This window comes from Prosopis cineraria, unplaced genomic scaffold (assembly GCF_029017545.1).
Source record: "Prosopis cineraria cultivar Desert tree isolate PC_DT_omini unplaced genomic scaffold, ASM2901754v1 PC2, whole genome shotgun sequence".
NCBI lineage: Eukaryota > Viridiplantae > Streptophyta > Magnoliopsida > Fabales > Fabaceae > Prosopis > Prosopis cineraria.
The window spans coordinates 38,335,295-38,355,023 of record NW_026555333.1 but is presented as its reverse complement, the minus strand read 5'-3'; the positions used below and the strand labels follow the sequence as shown (position 1 = coordinate 38,355,023).

The window sequence follows — 19,729 nt, the reverse complement described above, 5'->3', positions numbered from 1 at the left end:
AAACCCCAAAATGTACAAATCACACAAGAGTAGCCAAAAACTATTTCAAATATCATATATACATATGAATACACACTCTAAACATTTTCACTTGACTTAGAGATCTCTATAGGGTCCACGTACCCACTCTCTCTATTCAAGGTATATGTTTGCTCATAGCACACCATTTGCAATGCAACCATTTTGCATTTGCTTGTGGAAACACATATATACCAACATAAATATTTGCTTGTTGTTAAAACTTGGTCTACTAAATAAATCCATTAAAACCACACACCATATCCAAGTTTTCTAGCCACAAGTTTACAAGCAAACAAAAATTTATACATAAGCCATACAATCCATACATACTCACGCACATATACATAATCATATCCTACTGGCACCATAATCCTAAATACATTACAATAGATTTTCTCAAAAGAAAGGGGTCGCAGTTCTTTGCAATTCACAAACAACCCCTAGCTTTGTTCCTTTCCCCGTCCTCCACTATTCCTTCGCCTGGACCTAGAATATTGAAAAGAAAGGGGTGAGACAACTACAGTCTTATTAATAGAGAAATCTACATTGACTATTACAAAGTAAGCCATAATCGAATAAATGAATAATAAATTCAACATAGTATAAAATTTAGCCATTTAAAATGCATGAATGCATGACGTAGGCCGATATGGCCTTTCATGACCAACAGAATGCCCCTTGGCACTTTTTAACTCACAGGTATACCTACTTGTACCTCCACAAGCACAAAACATAATCTAAGGCATGATCTAATCCATCGAACCACCTATGCCCCTTCGACGTGAATCCTGAGCAATCAAAGCTAACTCCCTTCAAGAGCCAGCTCGACTTACTCTCCATGTAAGGGCTACCTTGGCCTAGGCACTCAATCTCACACTTAATATATTGGATTCCCTCTCCCATTGAGAGATGTCGAACACTTAATACACTAACCACTTTAGTACACTGAGCCCACAATACATAAGGCAACACTGAGTACTGGCAGCGTGCCATAGAATATCAAAAGTTCACACCTTCTCATTGGTGAACTCCCATCGAGATCATTCCTTTTATTCATGTCTACCTTTCTCGAGTATTGACCACTTCAACACTCTAAGGTAGTATAACATTTATAAATTTTCCTTAAACGGTTCCTTAGCCTATCTAAGGTACCTTACTTAATTACACTTCCTTAAGTGCAACTTCTATTCTTTATGATTAAAATACATGCAAACAAATTTTGTTTCTATAAAAATATTGTTGTTAAACAATTAGAAAACATATTTGCACTATAATCAAAGTAGTACCCCATAACCCCAAAGCACATTTAATCTTTTAAAACATGTATGCATGATAGCTAGTAATATTTATTCAAAAATAGCTAAAATAAAGTAATAAGAAATATAAATTTCCCTGTTACCTCAACCCTTTGGTACCAAAAAGGTTCCTCTTGTACAAAATAGGACTCGGCTTGTTTCTTAACTTCTGAACAAATTCCACCAATAATCCCTACAACATATAAGTGATCCACATCACTTATCATGACAAATAACATTAATAAAGACTATAACTCATACCACACAACTTGGGTCAATGAGTTATAATCCATCCTAATAGTCCATATAACCAACCATTCACATAGTATTACTTAACCACCAAAACCATTTATTAGCCATCACTAGGCTAATTTCCAATTTATATAATTTTTAATTAATTAAAAACCTTCACTTAGTATCACCAATTTTCACCATTAGCCCTTATAATGAAAAACAAACTTTAATTTAAATTTTATTGGGCTCAAATGGTAAAATTATAACTAAATCAATAGACTTAAATCATTGAAGAGCAAAACCCAACCTCTTGGGGTTTGATTTGTGTCCAAAACACCTCTTTTCATCCAATTATCCACTCAAAATATTAAAACACCATATAGAAACTCAAAACATCCTCCTAAAGATCTAAAGAAACAAAAGCTTACAAGAATAAAGCCTTTGGGATCAAAATCCAGAAATTTTCTCTTCCAAAAATTGAAGAAAACAAAGAGGGATGGAAGAGAATTGAAGTAGGGAGTTTATCTATTGTATAGCCGAGCTCGCAACGACCGTAAAGCCTTCTAGAAGTCCTAGATTTGAGCCTAACTCCCTCTCTTTCTCCTCTCTTTTTCCTCTCTCTCTCTCTCTCTCTCTCTCTCTCTCTCTCGTGCATTCATTTTCTTTCTTTCTTCAATTTTGTTTCTGCATTCATTTGGATCTTTAAATTGCTGATATTAGACTTTGGAGAAAATTACAATAAAAGGCCTAATATTTTTTATTATAACACAAAAGCTTGGGTCAACTTTGGTAATTTTTTTCGTAATTAAAAATCAAATAAAATCAAACTTTTGTTCAGAAAAATTCAAACTCTAGACCTCTATCAAATTATTCTGAATTTTAATTTAATTATAAATATTTTATTTTATTTTTTTTAAATAAATTCGAGTCTTAAAATTTTTGGGATGTTACAGATTTAAAGCCTGTTTGGATAACCCTTAAAAGCATATTTAAATCACATTTGAGATGTGCTTTTGTCAAATCCAACAAATAGTTGGATCCCCCAAATGAACTTTTGCCAAATGGAAACTAAAAACCAAATATACCTTTAGTCTTTACCAAAATGAGGTTTTAGGTCTCATTTGCTTGCTAGATAAGAATAGAATGAAATACATTAAAAAAAATAAAGATAAAAATAGATGATTAAAGAGGATTGGTGAGCACATTCATAAGAGAGAGGGGTAATTTAGTTTATGGGATTAGGAATAATGATTCATGAAATTTTGGAGGATGTGATGATTCCACATTTGGAGTATATATTAATAAATTTGATCATACTTACCAGGGGTGGAGTCAAGAATTTTTATTAAGGATGACCGAGATGATAAAATATATATGATAATTAAAGAAAAGTTATATATATATATATATCACCAACATAATATAAATATTTCAACATAGATATTTATTTTCAATTTTATACATAATATATAGATATATTAAATTTTTCTCATCGATTTTTCATAGTAAAAAAATCATTAGTTATTATGTTTACGATAAAAATTTTAGCAGTTTCCTTCTCAATATAAATTATCATCAAATTAATGAAAATTTTATCATCCCCGTGAGAAATAAATGATTTAAATGCATTATTGAAATATAAAATTTTGTCCAATGTAATAAGTTATATTACTTATTTATTGAATTTACTATTTAATTCTTTCAATTGATAATTGTAGTAAATAAATATATCAACACAGTAATAATGTTTAATTGTCATAAAATCTTTATGTCAATGAGATCGAATTATATCATAGTAAACATATCATAAATTTCAATAGCTTAATTATTAGAAAAAGTAATTTTTTTTAGAAGAACATCTTCACCAAACCTCTTATTAAGCTTTAGATAAGTGATTTTATAATAAATATCAAGCACATAGCATTCAATATATTTTAAAATTTTTATTGAAATATTTAACAAAGTTTGTTAATAATAATTCTCATAATTTCTTTCATCAAATATAAAACGAAAACAAAATAAAACGACATCAATACTTTAAGGGCATGTATAGCATTATTTTGTTGACAATAAATAGATCAAATGACAATCATATTAGGCTACTAAAACAGTTGCTCTATACATACAAAAAAAAAACATATATAATTGAAATGAAAATTTCATCTAGTGTTTTATAATTGCTATAATGTTCCAATTTATAAGAGCCGAAAATATATAACCTCTATATTTTACTAAAAAAAATTAAAAAGTTAAGGTTTCCAGCCGATCCCTTTGTCTCTACCCTTGATACTTACTATTGGAGGAAGGATAATTTAGTTCATTTTTATCTTTATTTTTTCAATTAATTCCATTCCATTTTTTTCTAGCAACTAAACGGGACTTTAGTTCTTAGAATATGTCAACCCAAAGCCAAGTGGGAATAAAGGATCATGCATTTTAACCCCATAATTTAGTTGATCAAGATCCTCAACTCTTCTAAACCAAGTCATAGGAAGTTGACCCTTAAAGTCAACATGTCCAAAGATAACATCTGTGATTCCTTGAGCTTCAGTACCAGGTAACCAAGCAGCAACAAGAGCATCAATCTTTTCTAACAGCCATGGCTCTAACACTAAGGGTCTTCCAGATATCAGAATTACTAGAGTTGGGAATTTATCTGCAATTGAGCTTATTATGTCAGGGCCATTAAATGGGATTACGAGCTCATGATTGTCACCAAAAAACGCAGCATAGGGTTTTTCACCAACAGCTACAATGGAAAAAGATATGTCATTACGTTCTAGAGTATCTTTTGATGGACTCTGCTCATAAATAATTTCAGTTTCATCTCCTACAGCTTCCTCAATGGCATCCAAGAGCGTTGTACCTAAAATAGTGTGTAAAGGTTAAATGTAGCAACCATGTGGAATAAGGAAGTAAAAGAGTGATATGAATATAAATCATGAAAAATGAGCATTAGCATGAACCTTAGATTAAAATTAGAGAAGAGAAAATGAATTGGGTTATAAGGTTAAAAATAAGCCCAAGGCCTAATAGACTAGACCCATAAGAGATCGGGCCAGGCTATGATTTTATCTTTTTTAAATGTTAATTTATTCTTTTAAAGGAAGATCATTAAGAGCCTTCGGTTAGCCTGGAACATGGGCTTTAGGAAAATCATCATTGAATCTAACTCAAAAAACCTAGTGGATAATTAATGACTATTGTGAACGTAATTGTTAATTTTCATAATCTTCTCAAATATAACTGGAATGTAATTGTTAATTTTGTTCCACGTGAACAAAATATGGTGGTAGACTCTTTGGCGAAAGCTGGTATCTCAAACTCCTCTCTTTTTGAGTTGGCTCTCATTTTTTTGAGGAACTTGTTGGAAATTGTACCTTAGGCCAATCATTTTATTTGGAACATCCTAATTTGTAATGAATTTCTTCTTTATTATCATATTATTTGCATATTCATTATGGTAGTTGTATCCTCGAATAAATTGAAGTGATTATCCTAAATGTCCTTGGTCAATCATCTTTGGAGGAACAAAAATGAAGTAAGACTAGTATAATTTTGATTGATGTATGGAGATATGAATCAAAATCATAAGCACTTGTAAGAGTGCAAGGTACTGAATTGACTCATTATAAGAAAGCTGCATAGATCAAGTTATAAGCTTATCTCATATATAATCATGTCACCAAGCCCTTTGACCTGAGGTCATCATGAATTTTTACATGAGGATTGCTAAGCTTTGACTTAGTCAAAAGTCACATTTGATCGGGTGATCATAAAGGTTATGATTGAGTTTTGTGAATTCCATATAAATCAATATGAATGGTTGAGATAAAATTTATCCCTCACATTCGTAGAGAGATGTTATTAGGCCCCTCGATGAGTGAGACTAAGAAATGCATGGCCATGCTATGATGGAAAAGGGTTTCTATTCTATAATTAGTTTACTTAGGGATTGAGAAAGTAATGCTCATGTAAAGGAAGATGAAGTTTTCACGCCTTATACTTGACCGAAATATCGTGTAACAAAAAAGATGTGATATGATTGCACTAAATCACCAATCCCTATATGATTTAGGTAGTTGTAATATTTTGCCAGAGGCTGTTTGCAACTTGTGGATTAATGATGCTATTAGCCTACTACCAATTTCATATAGGCCTATAGGATTGCACACAAGAAGGGCCTAACTCGAACTATAATGTCCAGATTCATTTAATCTAATTTGTATCTAGATTCAATAAATATAACATTTTAATTTAAGGTGAATAGATTTTATATTTGTGTATGTGTGTGAGATAAATATTTATATGTGTATATAATGTGAAATTCAAATTTATGTGTGTGTGTATTATAATATTATATTATATTATATTAGCATTAAATTTATTTCTATAAGATAGGATAAATTTAATAACTAATATGATATAGAAAGATATCATATAAGTTTTAAAATTTGAATTTATGAGATAAAGTCAAGTTGAAAAAAATCTTATAAGATGTGATATCTTAAATTAAATTATTTTTTGTTGGCTCTTAAATGGATTAAATAAAATAGTTTAAATTAATCTATTGGATAGATCTAAATTTAAAATAGCCTATTTAATCTAATTTTGAAATTGATAAAGATTAATAAAGACATCAAATCTTCAAAATTAACTCTTATTAAATTCAAATATCTCATAAAAATTAGATAACCAACCTCTTTATAAGATAGGGGCTAGGGTTTTTTCTAAAGGCTAATGAAAAGTAGAGAGAGCTACCCTCACTGTAAGAGAAAAGAGAGAGACATTGTTCTAGTAGTAAAGCTATTCGTGTAAATACCGATAGAGGGAGTTGTTCATGGATATTCAATTCCTTAAATCCATAAGAAAAGATCCTTAAAGTTGCAAGTGAACAGATAAAGTTTTATCTACTCTAACTTAAATGATGTCCTTCGTGATTGAAATTGGATATTTTAAAATTTTAATTTTTCTGCTACACCCCAGAACTTAGTGCCAAAGGATTATATATGATCTAAATCCCTCGACTTTGCTTAATTTTTATTTGTACTTGGGCTTTGCCCACCTTTTATATATAAAAAAAAGATCATTAAAATTCATGGTGCAAGTTGATGATGAAGTTTGATATTGATTTGGAAATTAAAATTAATTTATTTTCATGTAATTATGTTTTCTTTAAATTCTTTAATTACATGATAAATATAATTTTCTATTTAAATTATCAAATTTTCGACTTCAACCCTACGTGTTTTATACTTTACATATTATATTTATATTTAATAATTTTGTAATGTAATATAAAATAAAATAATCACACAACCACACATATATACAATCTTACTACCCAACTCTAATTCCCTATAACATGGGATGAAGTTCTTTAGTCTACTTATTTAATTATTTTTTCATATTCATAGTTCAAATAAAAATGAAAGGTTTTTGTATGAAAGTAGAATTGTTAACACGAGTTAACTCAACACAACAGGTCAAATGTTGACAAGGTAAGCTAGAATCAGCCCACCTCTAAATGCCAACCCAACCCATCATAGGCGAGTTGGTGGGTCAAACTACCAACATGTTTTTTAAATTTAAATATTTTTTTAAAAAATTTTAAATTGAATTACAATTTTTGTAAAATAAACTTAAATTATTTCCATATTATCATTATATTTATGATTAAATTAATTTCAAAATCAACAAATATAAGCAAATAATACATTTTACATAATTATGATCAATATAAAAATGATAAAAAAAGAATCAAACATAAAATTATGTTCCTAACATGAATCAAATAAAGTTATACTTAAATAAAAACAACAATTTTTTAATAAAATTAAAATTATAAACAAAAATTATAAAAAAGCAAGCCAACATGGTGGGTTGTGAGTTAAGTGGGATGTGTCAAATGAGCCTGCTTTTATGAAAAAATTTTTCAATTCAACCTATCACTTTTTGACAGATTGACTCATTGAACCTAATCTATATTCTTTATTCTCTATGAAAGGTCTTTTGAGTCTAATTTGTATATGCTCAGAGAAAAGGAATCGAGCACTTACTACATGTTTAAGACTATATTTATTTTTTTAAATAAAACATGAAATGATATGAGAGAGGGGACCTAGCGGTGGAAGTTTTCCATGAACAATCCAACAAGCTATCTCCAATACAATTTGCAACATTTCTTCATTTTTCTTTAGGAATTTGTTTTTAATGACCACCTTTCCTACTTATCTGATAATTCGACTTACATAAATTTATATTATGGTTAAATATTAACAACCATAATCTAGCAACAAGAGTCTTATCATCATGAGAAAGTTACACAAGTAAACTATTCATAGGTTTCAAATTTATATATATCATTTTGTATATGCACATATCTGACTCTAATCTAGCTGAGAATATAATGTGTAGGTTCTATGTTGTTTAGTCAATGTGATTAAGTTTTCTTTAATTAAAATGGACATATTTCTAGAGGGTCAAATGTTTTATTTCTGAGTGATGATGGGAAGGATTAAAGAAGATTTATATCTTTTGATCAAATTTAGACTTTAAATAAGTGTTTGCACAAATGATTAATTGGAGAATAATAGAGATGTCCTAAAATGATCAATTACTTTAACTTAAGTTCAAAGTGCCAAATTCTAGGAATTTGCAAGTTCAGTTTTTAATTTTGTAACTTTGATGTGATAAATTTGCAACTCATGTTTTAAATTTTAACAGAAAAATAAATTTATTTATTCTTCAATCATGTTATAATTTAAAAAATAAGTTGCAAATTTATTACAACGAAGTTGCAAAATTAAAAGTCGAACTTGCAAATTCTTGAAATTTGGTACTTGAGACCTATATTGAATTAATTGATCTTTTTAGGACCTCTCTATCATTCTCCCAAAATTAATATTTTTTGTACAAATTTAGCCATAAGGCTTAGCCCATTAGAGCTGGGCTATCATATTTCTTAGTTCTAGATTAAATACAAATTTTTTTGGTCTTAGGACTTTTTTGTAATTAAAAAAAATTCAAGCGCTTTCTCTTTCTCCCTACCCACTCTCATGAATATGTATAAGAAGTTTAGGGTAAGGGTGGGAGGCAATTATTTGAAAGAATTACTTCTATGTCTCATACAACACCTCAAATATCATGAATTCTATTAACAAATATATGAGTGGTCAATTTGTTATGGTCAAGTTATCAATGGATCTAGAATAATTTAGAATATTGTGTGAGATTTGACAGTATTTCTGCCTAATTGTTTTGAATGTTTTTCAAGTTTTAGTGTTTTACATTAGAAAGATATAAAGCTAAAAAGTTTTGGAATAGAGTTTTCATTTCTCAATCTTTTAACTAATATCAAGTGTATGGTCAGATGTTTTGGATTTTTGGAAGAGGCCCACATTAGAGGCTATCTTGCTTACACTTCAAGCTTAATTTGGATAGAAAGAAAATAGAGAAGAGAGAAAACTAGGAGAAGAAATTGCCAAAAATTTATTATTTTTAGAAGTTTTTCCTCTAGTTTTCCCTCTTCCCTATTTTTCTCCCTATCCAAATGAAGGATAAAATTAGAAATTTACTCCTTTTCTCCTACCTCTAGAATAAATTTTCATTTGTACCGATAAAAAAATTTGTTTTCCCTATTTAACATTTTGATATCTGAAACTTAATATATATATATATATATATATATGCTTATCAAATAAAATTATGGTGTTTATTCTACCAAAAACAATAATGATATACTCCATTTGTTCAAGATTGTAAGACACTTTTTTTAAGTATCATAAAAAAAATATAAGATATTTTAAGTCTTTTAAGGTATTGTTAATAATTTTCTTTTCAAAATACCTTTAATTAGAGGTATAATTAATATTTATTTCTAATTGAAATGTACTATTAAATAAAGATAAACATGAAAAGAATGTTTAATTTTAAATGTCATTAGTTAAATTAGACAAAGATGTAAATTAGATAAAAATACCTTATAATTTTGAACGGGAGTATTATTTAAGTATTAATTTTGGGAGAATTACAAATAGATTCCAAATAAAGAAATTATTTTTTAATACCATTTATATGTCAAAATTTGAATTTATATGAAGGTAGGACTTGTGGGCAATTATTTTTTTTTTTTGTTTGCGGCATGAATGTAATGTTGTAATTCTCTCTTTAACTTTAGCTCTTTTATAAGCTGAAATTAATTTTTGACTTTTCTGACCATACTTAAAAAAATATAATTTAAATAAAAATTTATAATAAAATAAAAAATAAAATTATTTGATTGGTCACAGTGAACATTTTATCAAACAGAATTGCTCTCCCATGCAAAAAATAGTGACCTTTTTTTTTCATCTGTTAAAAATAAAGAACATGATTCTAATGTATACTGATTCTATCACTTTAAATATAAATATTTCTTATATTAAGAGAATTTTTTCCTTGTTATTATTACTAATAATATAATTTTTATATTTTTTCTATAGAATTTAATTCTAATAAATTTTATTTTCATATAAATTTAACAAATAATTATGATTATATTTTGTTAAAGAATAAAATTTATTTCAGGCACCAAGACATGTTTGATTAGTCTCACAGGTTGAAAGTTTAAGAGGAGAATCTCCAATTTCAAAAAAAATCAAATCCCCTGTTTTCTTGCCAACTAGCTCAGTCATGAGATTATCAAAAGTGTGCTAAGTGCAACTGATTGTGAATAATAAAGAACGTAAGTTTATCTGAGGGATCAAACCACATTAAACAATTCATCTATGATTTAAGGGAATAGAAAAATAAAAAATAAGGACATGCAAAAATCAGTAATAATTATTGAGGACCATAAAATCTTGATTGAAATTGAGTTTAAGTGCTAGGGTCCTTTTCTGTAGTTTATAAATTATTGTTATAACTAAAATACTCTTAAAAATAAGTGACAAAATGTACATTTTTTTTTACTGAAGAAATGCATATATCTTCAATTATAATGTACATTTCACATGGGTGTTTAGTCAAAATATTTTTTTAAACTGCAAAAAAGGACCATGGTCCTTCAATTCAATTTTAATATCTTGTGGGCTTGAATGATTGTTTCTGATTTTTGTTTGTCCTTAATTTCAATTTTCCTATGAGAATCAAAACACACTAAAGCTATGTTTGGTTCGATGTAGGGGAAAGGGAGGGAATGGAGGGAAGTAGAAGGTTTTAATGATACCTTACTTGATTTTGTTGGATGGAGGAGAGAGGGTTTTAATGATATCTTGTTTGGGAGGGGAGGCGAGGAGAGGGGAGAAAATAATTAATTTAATATTTTATCCCTATATATTAGCTTATTTTAAAGAAATTGTTCCTCATATAAAATATTTTTTCACCTTAATTAAATTATAATTTTTAAATGTTGTGCAATATTAATAAATTTTATATTAATTATTGTATATTGATTAAATATTAGTTTTATATTATTAAGAAAACGAAACAAAGAAATAAGGGAATAAGCTTGCCTTGGGGATTGACTGATTTATTGCAATAAGAAGACCCCTAAATAGCTGTTGCTGGGAGGGTGGAGATCCAGTTGGGTGACGAATGACAATAATAAGGTGGGTTTCATTTTTGTTCAATCTCAATGATATAACAAGGTGGGTTTTGAGGGGGTAAGGTACAAAAGGAAAGGTTGTGACTGTTTCATAAGTGGCTTGCTGAGCGGTAACGGTAACCATTTTTGATGAGTTTAGCAGTGGTGGCTAAAAGTGAGAACCATCACATGTTAGAAGAGAAGGTTTTTTGTTTTTTTTAACACGGGCATTTATGAAATATCAATAAAAAATAGAGGGCAATATGGTTAAAATTTTTAGCTCTCCTCTAAAAACTACCAAATTGGAGGGGAGGGGAGGGAAACGGGGGGCAATTTTGGCTCCCTTATAAAACCTCTAACCAAACACATTCTAAAAGCTCTGAAAATAAAGGCATACCAATTGTAATTCGCCCACTTTGACCTTGCCAATTTTTAGTCCAGCCTCCACATTGAAGCCCTAGATCATCTGCATGAGTTCCAGATACAAGAATCCTCTTGGCTTTTCTGTTTAAAGGAAGTAAAGGTTTGCTATGAAGCTTCCCATTTTTCAACAGAACCAAGGACTTTTGAACTGCTTCACGTGCAAGATCTCTATGTTTCTGGATAAATGGTGGATGATAAACAAGTTTTTAAGAACTATATAGGAAGATATAAGTGGCACTGATCAAAATCTATCAGTTACTCTTGCACACTGAAATATTCGCAAATGAGAAAATGGAAATCCTTTATTAAGGAAATTTAAGGATTGAACTGCTAGAAACTTGCAAAAGATATTTATATTAATATGACAAAACCTCAAGCCAGTTTTAACAATACACAACTTGAGAATCATTTAAAAATGCAGTGAGATGGACAATTAAGGGTAAAGAAATACTACTCTTCCGGTTCTTTTTATAGAACATAGAGAAAAAATTAATTTTGTTCTTATTTATGGGGTATGTCCCTATTTTCTATGTTCATTTTTTCCTTTTTAGCCTTGTTAAATGCTATGAAAAATTAATAAAAATAATTATTTTTGTTCTTATTAAGGATAAAGGTGGAAACTTATTAACTTTTAAAATAAAATTAATGATATTTAATGTTTTACTTGGTTTCGGTGAAATATGCTAGAATTCATTTATAAATGAAACTAGAGAGAATAGAAGATTAAGTTAAACGGATTCAGTTGATCAAATTTCAAAATATGGTGAGAAGTCAGACTTAACATATGAATGAAAATTTGAAAATATTCTGAATTATTTTTTACCTTGCAACCAACTATATCTAGCAAAGATCTATCAGATAAAGGGGATTCAAAAAGATCAGAAGCAAATTTCACTCTTAATATTCGTTCAACAGCACCATCAATTCTGGCAATTGGTACCTCCCCTGATTCTACAAGGGAGGTCAGTTCTTCAATAAATTGTTCAAATCTATAAGGCACCATCACCTGAAAATTTTCTTGAATAGATGAAGGAAAAGAAGGGAAAAAACACAAAAGAAAAGAAAAGATAAGCAAACCATGATAAAGATTTCTAGAATTGAAGATTCTTACCATGTCAATTCCAGCATTAATAGCTGAAAAGATGCTCTTTCGGTAATCTGACCCAATTGGTGTAGCAAGCTTATCAATTCCCATCCAGTCAGAAGTTACAATACCCTATAGCAGAGCCAATAATAGTGTAAATTAAACAAAATCATTAATTCAAATGGTGTGAAACAGATGGAAAAGGAAAAGAACTTCAGTTATGGTAGTGTTTTATTCAAATAATAAAACAGGAAGGAGTCTTATCCTCTTTGGATAAGAGACAGGACAACAAAGACAACAATATCTTCAGCACTAATTCCTATCATCATGGTTGTCTTACCTTAAAACCTAGCTTTTCTTTCAAAATTTCAGTAATAAGGAAATGGTGAGAATGGAGTTTGCTTCCATTCCAACTTGAATAAGAAACCATAATGGTTGAAACCCCCTGTGAAATGCAGTCCAAATAAGGAGTCATGTGGATTGTTTCTAACTCTTCATATGATAATATTGTATTTCCTCTATCTTTGCCGTTCTCAATACCTCCATCTCCAACAAAGTGCTTTGCACAGGCAATAACCTTGTTTCTGAAATATTGATAACATATAAGGAAACAATTTTGACAGAGACCTACGCATGACCCCTAGTTTGGTGAATTTTCCAGAATGTGGTAACTATGAGAGGATCTGTAATATAAAGTAGCCATGTGTTTAAATGGGGAATATGAAAACATAAAGATTAGCGTGGAAACTTCGGAAACATAAAAATTTTCATCAATGAAGTAACTAAAAGAAGACTGAAATGAAATATTTCTTTTCTAGGGGATGAGTCAATCTTGGAAAAATCATATTAATAGACTACAATTTTTTTTTACAAAAAAAAGCAGAGAAACTACAAATTTAGAAAAAAGCAGAAAAAATTGAAGTCAACTGCTGTCAAGATTTAGTATAGATTGTGATTGGGATGGTACGTGATATTTTTATAAGTATCACTATTTCCAGAGAGAACATTTTTCCCTAGAAAGTTTCTCTTCTAGGTGAGTCAATCTCGGAAAAGTTATTTGGATAGACAACAAATTTTTTTTAAAAAAAAAAACAGCAGAAAAAATGGAGTCATCCTATCCTCAACTGTCAGGATAATTATTTAATTATTATTTCCATAGCAAACATATTTTTCCAGGACTTATGTGAAAGTTTCCCTCTACCTTCCACCGACAAACGGATAACCATGTTGATGTCCTTGTGGAGGATGACCCTGCAAGCCTGAAACTATGGAGCTCATCTTTCTGACTATCTCAGTTTCTTCACTGTAACTCTCATAGCATCTTCCCCACCTGGGATCTCTGCAGACCTGTCCATTAGTTCATTCAAGTGAGACATGATTTTATCTGTCATTTATACAGAGGTGCGATTACAAGGGGATGGTTTTATCTAGCATGATTTAAAATTAGAATAGAATACGGGTTAATTATGATGCCTTACTGCAACACAAGGAGCAAAAACATAGTGAATCCCACTTGCTCTAACTTCAAGTGCTGTTGCAGCCCCAATTCTTTCTGCTAAATCTGCATCCCTACAAACGGTCACGAGCAAAAAATGAAAACTACAAAATGTCAAGAACAGCAGCAATTATATATTGGTACAAATGCTGTAGTAACAAACAAGCTGTTACGGGATCGATTCTTGACCCCACTTGTACAATTGACAAACATCAAACAGCATGAGAACTCAGAAATTACTGCCAATGGAGAATTGGTGCTCTAATCAACTTCAAGGGAAAGCACCTACCTAGTAGCTCCGAGGCCAACATTGTGAGGATATATAGTGGCACCGTATATGCTATTATTACCATGAACTGCATCGATCCCATACATGAGCGGTATGCCTAATCTGGACTCGAGAGCCGACATTTGAAATCCATCCACCATGTCAGCCCAGTCCGATGCCATGGCATTTTCAAAAGGGCCACCCCCTCCACAACTAAGCATGCTCCCTTCAAATATCAGAACCAGAATATCAAACATGTCAATCTTCAAATCCTGAAGGAGAAAAAAGGTAAGAGATAAAATAGTACCAATAGACCAGTCCCTAATGGCGGAAGGAGTTGCGACGCGACGCTCGATTTGGGTCATCTGACCAATCTTCTCTTTCAGAGTCATTCGGGAAAGAAGGTCCTGAACGCGAGCTTCAATTGGTTCATTGGGATTCTTGTACAAGCAATCCATGCCCTCCAATCTGTTCATCCAACTCATCGGCTTCAAAAGGCAGAGTACGAACGAGAAGCTAAACGTATTGTGAAGAGCGCAGTGTGATCACTGATCTCCAATGTCCATTATAGAGCGGGGAGAGAAATTGCTTGTCTACGTTAACCATGACGCATGGCCCCAATGGAGGCGTTAATGATGACCAACACAGCACAAGACCGCGTTTTTTGTCTTAACGTCTCTGTTTTTTTTTGAGTAAAAGGGAATATCATTGACTGAGATAATCAAAGAGTTTCGAAACTGTAGAAAGGGGAAACAAGAGTAAAGACACAGCAAAAGAAGATAATTATTACATCAGAAAATAGTATAAGCTTTAGTGGTGTGATCAACTATGTTAGGGGCCTGGCGAAGCACACCCTCAGTGGTGCAATGTTCGTCAGTGAATATTCTCAGGTTTCCAGCTTCCCAAAGTCTCCAGCATAGAACACTCGCTTCAATCCTCCGCCCAAATACGTGTCAGACTTCTCTTCTATTTTATGATTCTTATCAATGCCAACTTTTAGAGTTTTTTTATTTGTTTAATATAAAAGGCTTTCTTATTTGATTAAAAAAATAATAAAATGATAATTTTTCTCTTAAATTATGTTACTTGTTGACAAGAAGAACAATGTTGCTCGACTAAAAAAAATGAGACTATTGTCATGTGTATTGTGTATATTAAAAGTAAAAATTTTAATTTTATCCCTCCTTGAACTGTAGTAAAACATAATTAAAATATTTGTTTTCATGTCATGTGTCACATATGTTGCATTAATTTAATATGGCAATAACTATATTAATAAAATAATAGTTAATTAATGTAAGGAGTTTTGAAAAATAAAATTGAAAATTAAAAAAATTAAATTTAAATGTTTAAATGTGTGGGAGGTGATATGCAACTATTTCAAATGTAAAATTTTTTTATGCATTTTAACCTTTTTTAATATAAGGTATATTTTGAATGTTTTTTGTTAGCTCTTTCAAGTCCCGAAAGAAGTGAAAAGAAAGTAGTCTGTGTTTGGCATGTCTTGGGTTTCACAGCCTGTGTTCGATTGAATTAACCTAACAATATGTGAAGGCAATTTAACTAATGGTTGAAGTCCCTTGTTTGCCATTAGTTCTCTATCAAGCATATTTTAAACTTATAATTAAAGGTAATATATTGATATTTCAGTTTACAAAATAATACATTTTAGGTTAAATCTACAAAAATTCTTATTATTTGATATCTTAAGGAGATTAATGAACAATAATACTTTACAACAAATGGATTTTTATTGGAGATAAATAAAAAAAGTGCGATTGATTACTTATAATTTGAAGATATGAATATCATCAAAGAGATTAGTTGATTAGTTCTTGTATTTTTGTCTTTTCTATTTCCATCCTCTTTTTTTGATTAGGAGTTTCTAGTCGTGTCTCGTCCTATTTTGATCCCAAACAAGACAGGACCATCTCCAGGATTAGAGAAGACATGGGATTAAAATCTAACCCAACTTATTTTTGGGAGAGGACAAGTGATAAAGTGTCTTGGACTTATCTTATGCATACCCTTCAATAAAACTATAGTTTACAACTTCTGCAATCACACAAATAAATTAATGTAAATATCAAAAAGTGATGCAAAGGTGTGAGAAAGAGTGTAAAAAAGGAAACTACATTCCATAGAGAGTCTTCTTTATTTATATCTCTCTTAATGAATACATAACTACATAGTTGCAAAAGATTCAATACCTATTTGGGTAACTTTCAAAAGCACATTCAAGCCATATTTGGCATGTGCTTTTGCCAAATCTAATAAATAGTTCAATCCCCCAAATGGACTTTTTTTAGATATAAACTGAAAATCAAATACACATTCAATTTGACCAAAATGAGGTTTTAGGTCCTGTTTGCGTACTAGAATAGAATGGATTGAAAACATAAAGGTAAAATTAAGATGATTAAAGGGAATAGATGAGCACATTCATAAACGGAAGAGGTAATTTAGTTCATGAGATTGAGAATCATGATTCATGAGATTTTGGAGGGTGCAATAATTTTCACATTTGTAGTATATATTATGATGGGGAGAAAGGTGATCTAGTTCATTTTTATCTTTATTTTTTTTAAAATTCGTTCCATTTTATTCTCTTTTAGCAACCAAACGGGACCTTAATTCTTAGAATATGTCAACCCAAAGCCAAGTGGGAATAAAGGATCATGCATTTTAACCCCATAGTTTGGTTGATCAAGATCCTCAACTCTTCTAAACCAAGTCACAGGAAGCTAACCCTTGAAGTCATGATCTCTAAAGATAACATCTATGATTCCTTGAGCTTTAATGCTAGGTAACCAAGCAGTAACAAGAGCATTAGTCTTTTCTAAAAGCCATAGCTCTAACACCAATGGTCTTTCAGATATTAGAATAACCAGTGTTAGGAGTTTGTTTGCAATTGAGCTTATAATATTTGGGCCATTAAATCAGATTGCGAGCTTATAATTGTCACCAAAAAACTTAGTATAAGGTTTTTCCCCAACAGCTACAATGGCAAAATATATGTCATTACATTCTAGAGTATTTTTTGATGGACTTTACTCATAAATAACTTCAATTTCATCGCCTACAGCTTCCTTAATGGCCTCCAAGAACATTGTCCCTAAAATAGTGTGCAAAGGTTAAACATAACAACCATGTGGAATAAGGAAGTAAAAGAGTGGTATAAATATAAAGCATCAAAAATTAGCATTAGCACAAAGCGTAAAATAAAATTAGAGATGAAAAAATGAATTGGGTTATAAGGTTAAAAATTAGCCCAAGGCCTAATAGACTAGACCCATAAGAGATCAGGCCAGCCAATGTCTTTATCTTTTTTAAATGTTAATTTATTTTTTTAGAAAAGAACATTAAAATTAATGGTGCAAGTTGATGATGAAGTTTGATATTTCTTTGACAATTAAAATTAATTCATTTTCATGCAATTATGTTTTCTTTTAATTTGTAATTACATGATAAATATAATTTTTTTATTTAAATAGTTGAATTTTCAAGTCATGTGTACTGTAATGTATTTATTGTTCAAAAAATTGCAACTTCAACCTTATTTACTTTAGATATTATATTCATATTTACTAATTTTGTAATGTAATATAAAATAAAATAATCACATACCCCGACATATATACAATCTTACTAACCAACTCTAAGTCCTTATAAAATGGGGTAAGGTTACTTGGTCTACTTATTTAATTATTTTTTTCATGTTCGTACTTAAAAAAATGAGGTTTTTGTATGAATGTAAAGTTGCTGATATGGGTCAACACAACATTTTCTATCTCAAAGATAATAAAGAATAATTATCCAAAATGACTATTAACAAAATTTATATGATTAAAATAAATTTTTTATTAAAATATTTTTAAGATAATTGAAAAATTGTAGATAAAATTTATTTTTAATAAAAGAAGGGGAAGCATTTAACTTAGGAGAAGATAAAAGGTTAATAGTTTATTTGTTAATTTTTGAGAAAAAATATGAAAAAAAAGTAAAAGATATTTAATGCAAACTAATATAATATATACTTATAAATAAATTATATACTTAATATTTTTATTTAAAAAAATAAAAATAAAATTTAAAAATTGTTAAAAGTGTTTATCAGAAAATTATTTAATATTTAAAAAATATTTCATTTTAAGTTCATTTTTCTAACAAAAATAATATTTTATAAAAAATATAATATATATATACACTCATAGAAATTATTTTTAACATATTAATAAATGAAAATAAAACAAAATATATATGTATATATTTTTAATAATATATTATTTGATATTTGTATATGTAGTTAAATAATATATATTTAATTTTGTATATAATAATATAGGAGCATTTCAGCTTAACTAGCAACAAATGAGGACTTAAGGCTTGAGAGGTGGAGGTTAAGGGCTCAAATTTTGGCTTGGACATATTTCACAACGAACATGCATATTTCACAATAAATATGTGACATGGCACGTGGTGATGACATAGCATGATGTGGCACAAGTTGTTAGGTGATGTGGTGCACACATAGCGAGGTGATGTGTCACAAGAAAGTGCACACATGACAAGTGATGTGGCATAAGGTGTCAAATAACGTGGCATAAGGAGGCATTGATGTGGTATGAAATGGCTTTCTTATTTTTCTTAAAAAAACTTGACTTTTGGTGGCGACAAAAAGTCACTGCTAAAGGATTTTAGGAGTGATTTTTTGCCATCAAACAGTCACTATTAAAAGTTTTGTCACTAATAATTTTTGGTGGCGATAAACATAGTTACTGCTAAAGGTAAACTTTTAGTGGCAAAAATCTTTATCACTGTTAAAAGTATATTTTTGGCAGTGACTATGTTTGTTGCTATCAAAATCTTGTAGCGACAAGACTTTTGGTGGCGACCCTTTGGCTACAGAAAGTCACCGTCAAAGGTTTTTAGTAGCGACTTTTGAACTTTTGGCTGGGACTTTTTGTCGTTGCCAAAAGTATTTTTTTTTGCAGTGACAATAAGTCAGATTATGGCAAGGTAAGCTAGAACTGGTTTGCCTTTAAATGCCAACCCAACCCATCATAGGTGAGTTGGTAGTCCAAACCGCCAACATGCTTTTTGAATATTTTTTCCAAAAATTTATTAATTGAGTTTCAATTTTTATAAAATAAACTTGAATTATTTTCATATTTTCTTTATATTTTATGATTAAATTAATTTCAGAATCTACAAATATAAGCAAGTAATATATTTTACACAATTATTTGATCAATATAAAAATGATAAATGGAAAAAAGGATCAAACATAAAATTATGTTCCTAAAATAAATCAAATAAAGTTATGCTTAAAATAAATAATAAA

At 29.9% G+C, this 19,729-nt stretch overlaps 1 protein-coding gene across 3 annotated transcripts; it reads right to left on the bottom strand.

Moving 5' to 3' along the window:
* Positions 1–253: 253 nt before the first annotated feature.
* LOC129297943 (uncharacterized) lies at positions 254–15,313 on the bottom strand. Of its 3 annotated transcripts, XM_054936309.1 has the most exons (12): positions 15,176–15,313; positions 14,693–15,063; positions 14,407–14,611; positions 14,101–14,221; positions 13,824–13,969; positions 12,963–13,206; positions 12,650–12,754; positions 12,362–12,544; positions 11,513–11,714; positions 4,327–4,416; positions 1,421–1,509; positions 254–507 (listed from the first exon to the last, which is right to left on the bottom strand). In XM_054936309.1, exons 2-12 carry the CDS (start codon positions 14,868–14,870, stop codon positions 490–492), a joined length of 1,581 nt encoding a protein of 526 aa, XP_054792284.1. In that variant the 5' UTR covers positions 14,871–15,063; positions 15,176–15,313; the 3' UTR covers positions 254–489. The 3 variants fall into 3 exon arrangements, with proteins under 3 accessions (XP_054792284.1, XP_054792276.1, XP_054792268.1); XM_054936301.1 differs by lacking the exons at positions 254–507; positions 1,421–1,509 and having other exon boundaries at positions 3,693–4,416; positions 14,101–14,191; XM_054936293.1 differs by lacking the exons at positions 254–507; positions 1,421–1,509 and having other exon boundaries at positions 3,693–4,416; positions 14,693–15,217.
* Positions 15,314–19,729: the final 4,416 nt, after the last annotated feature.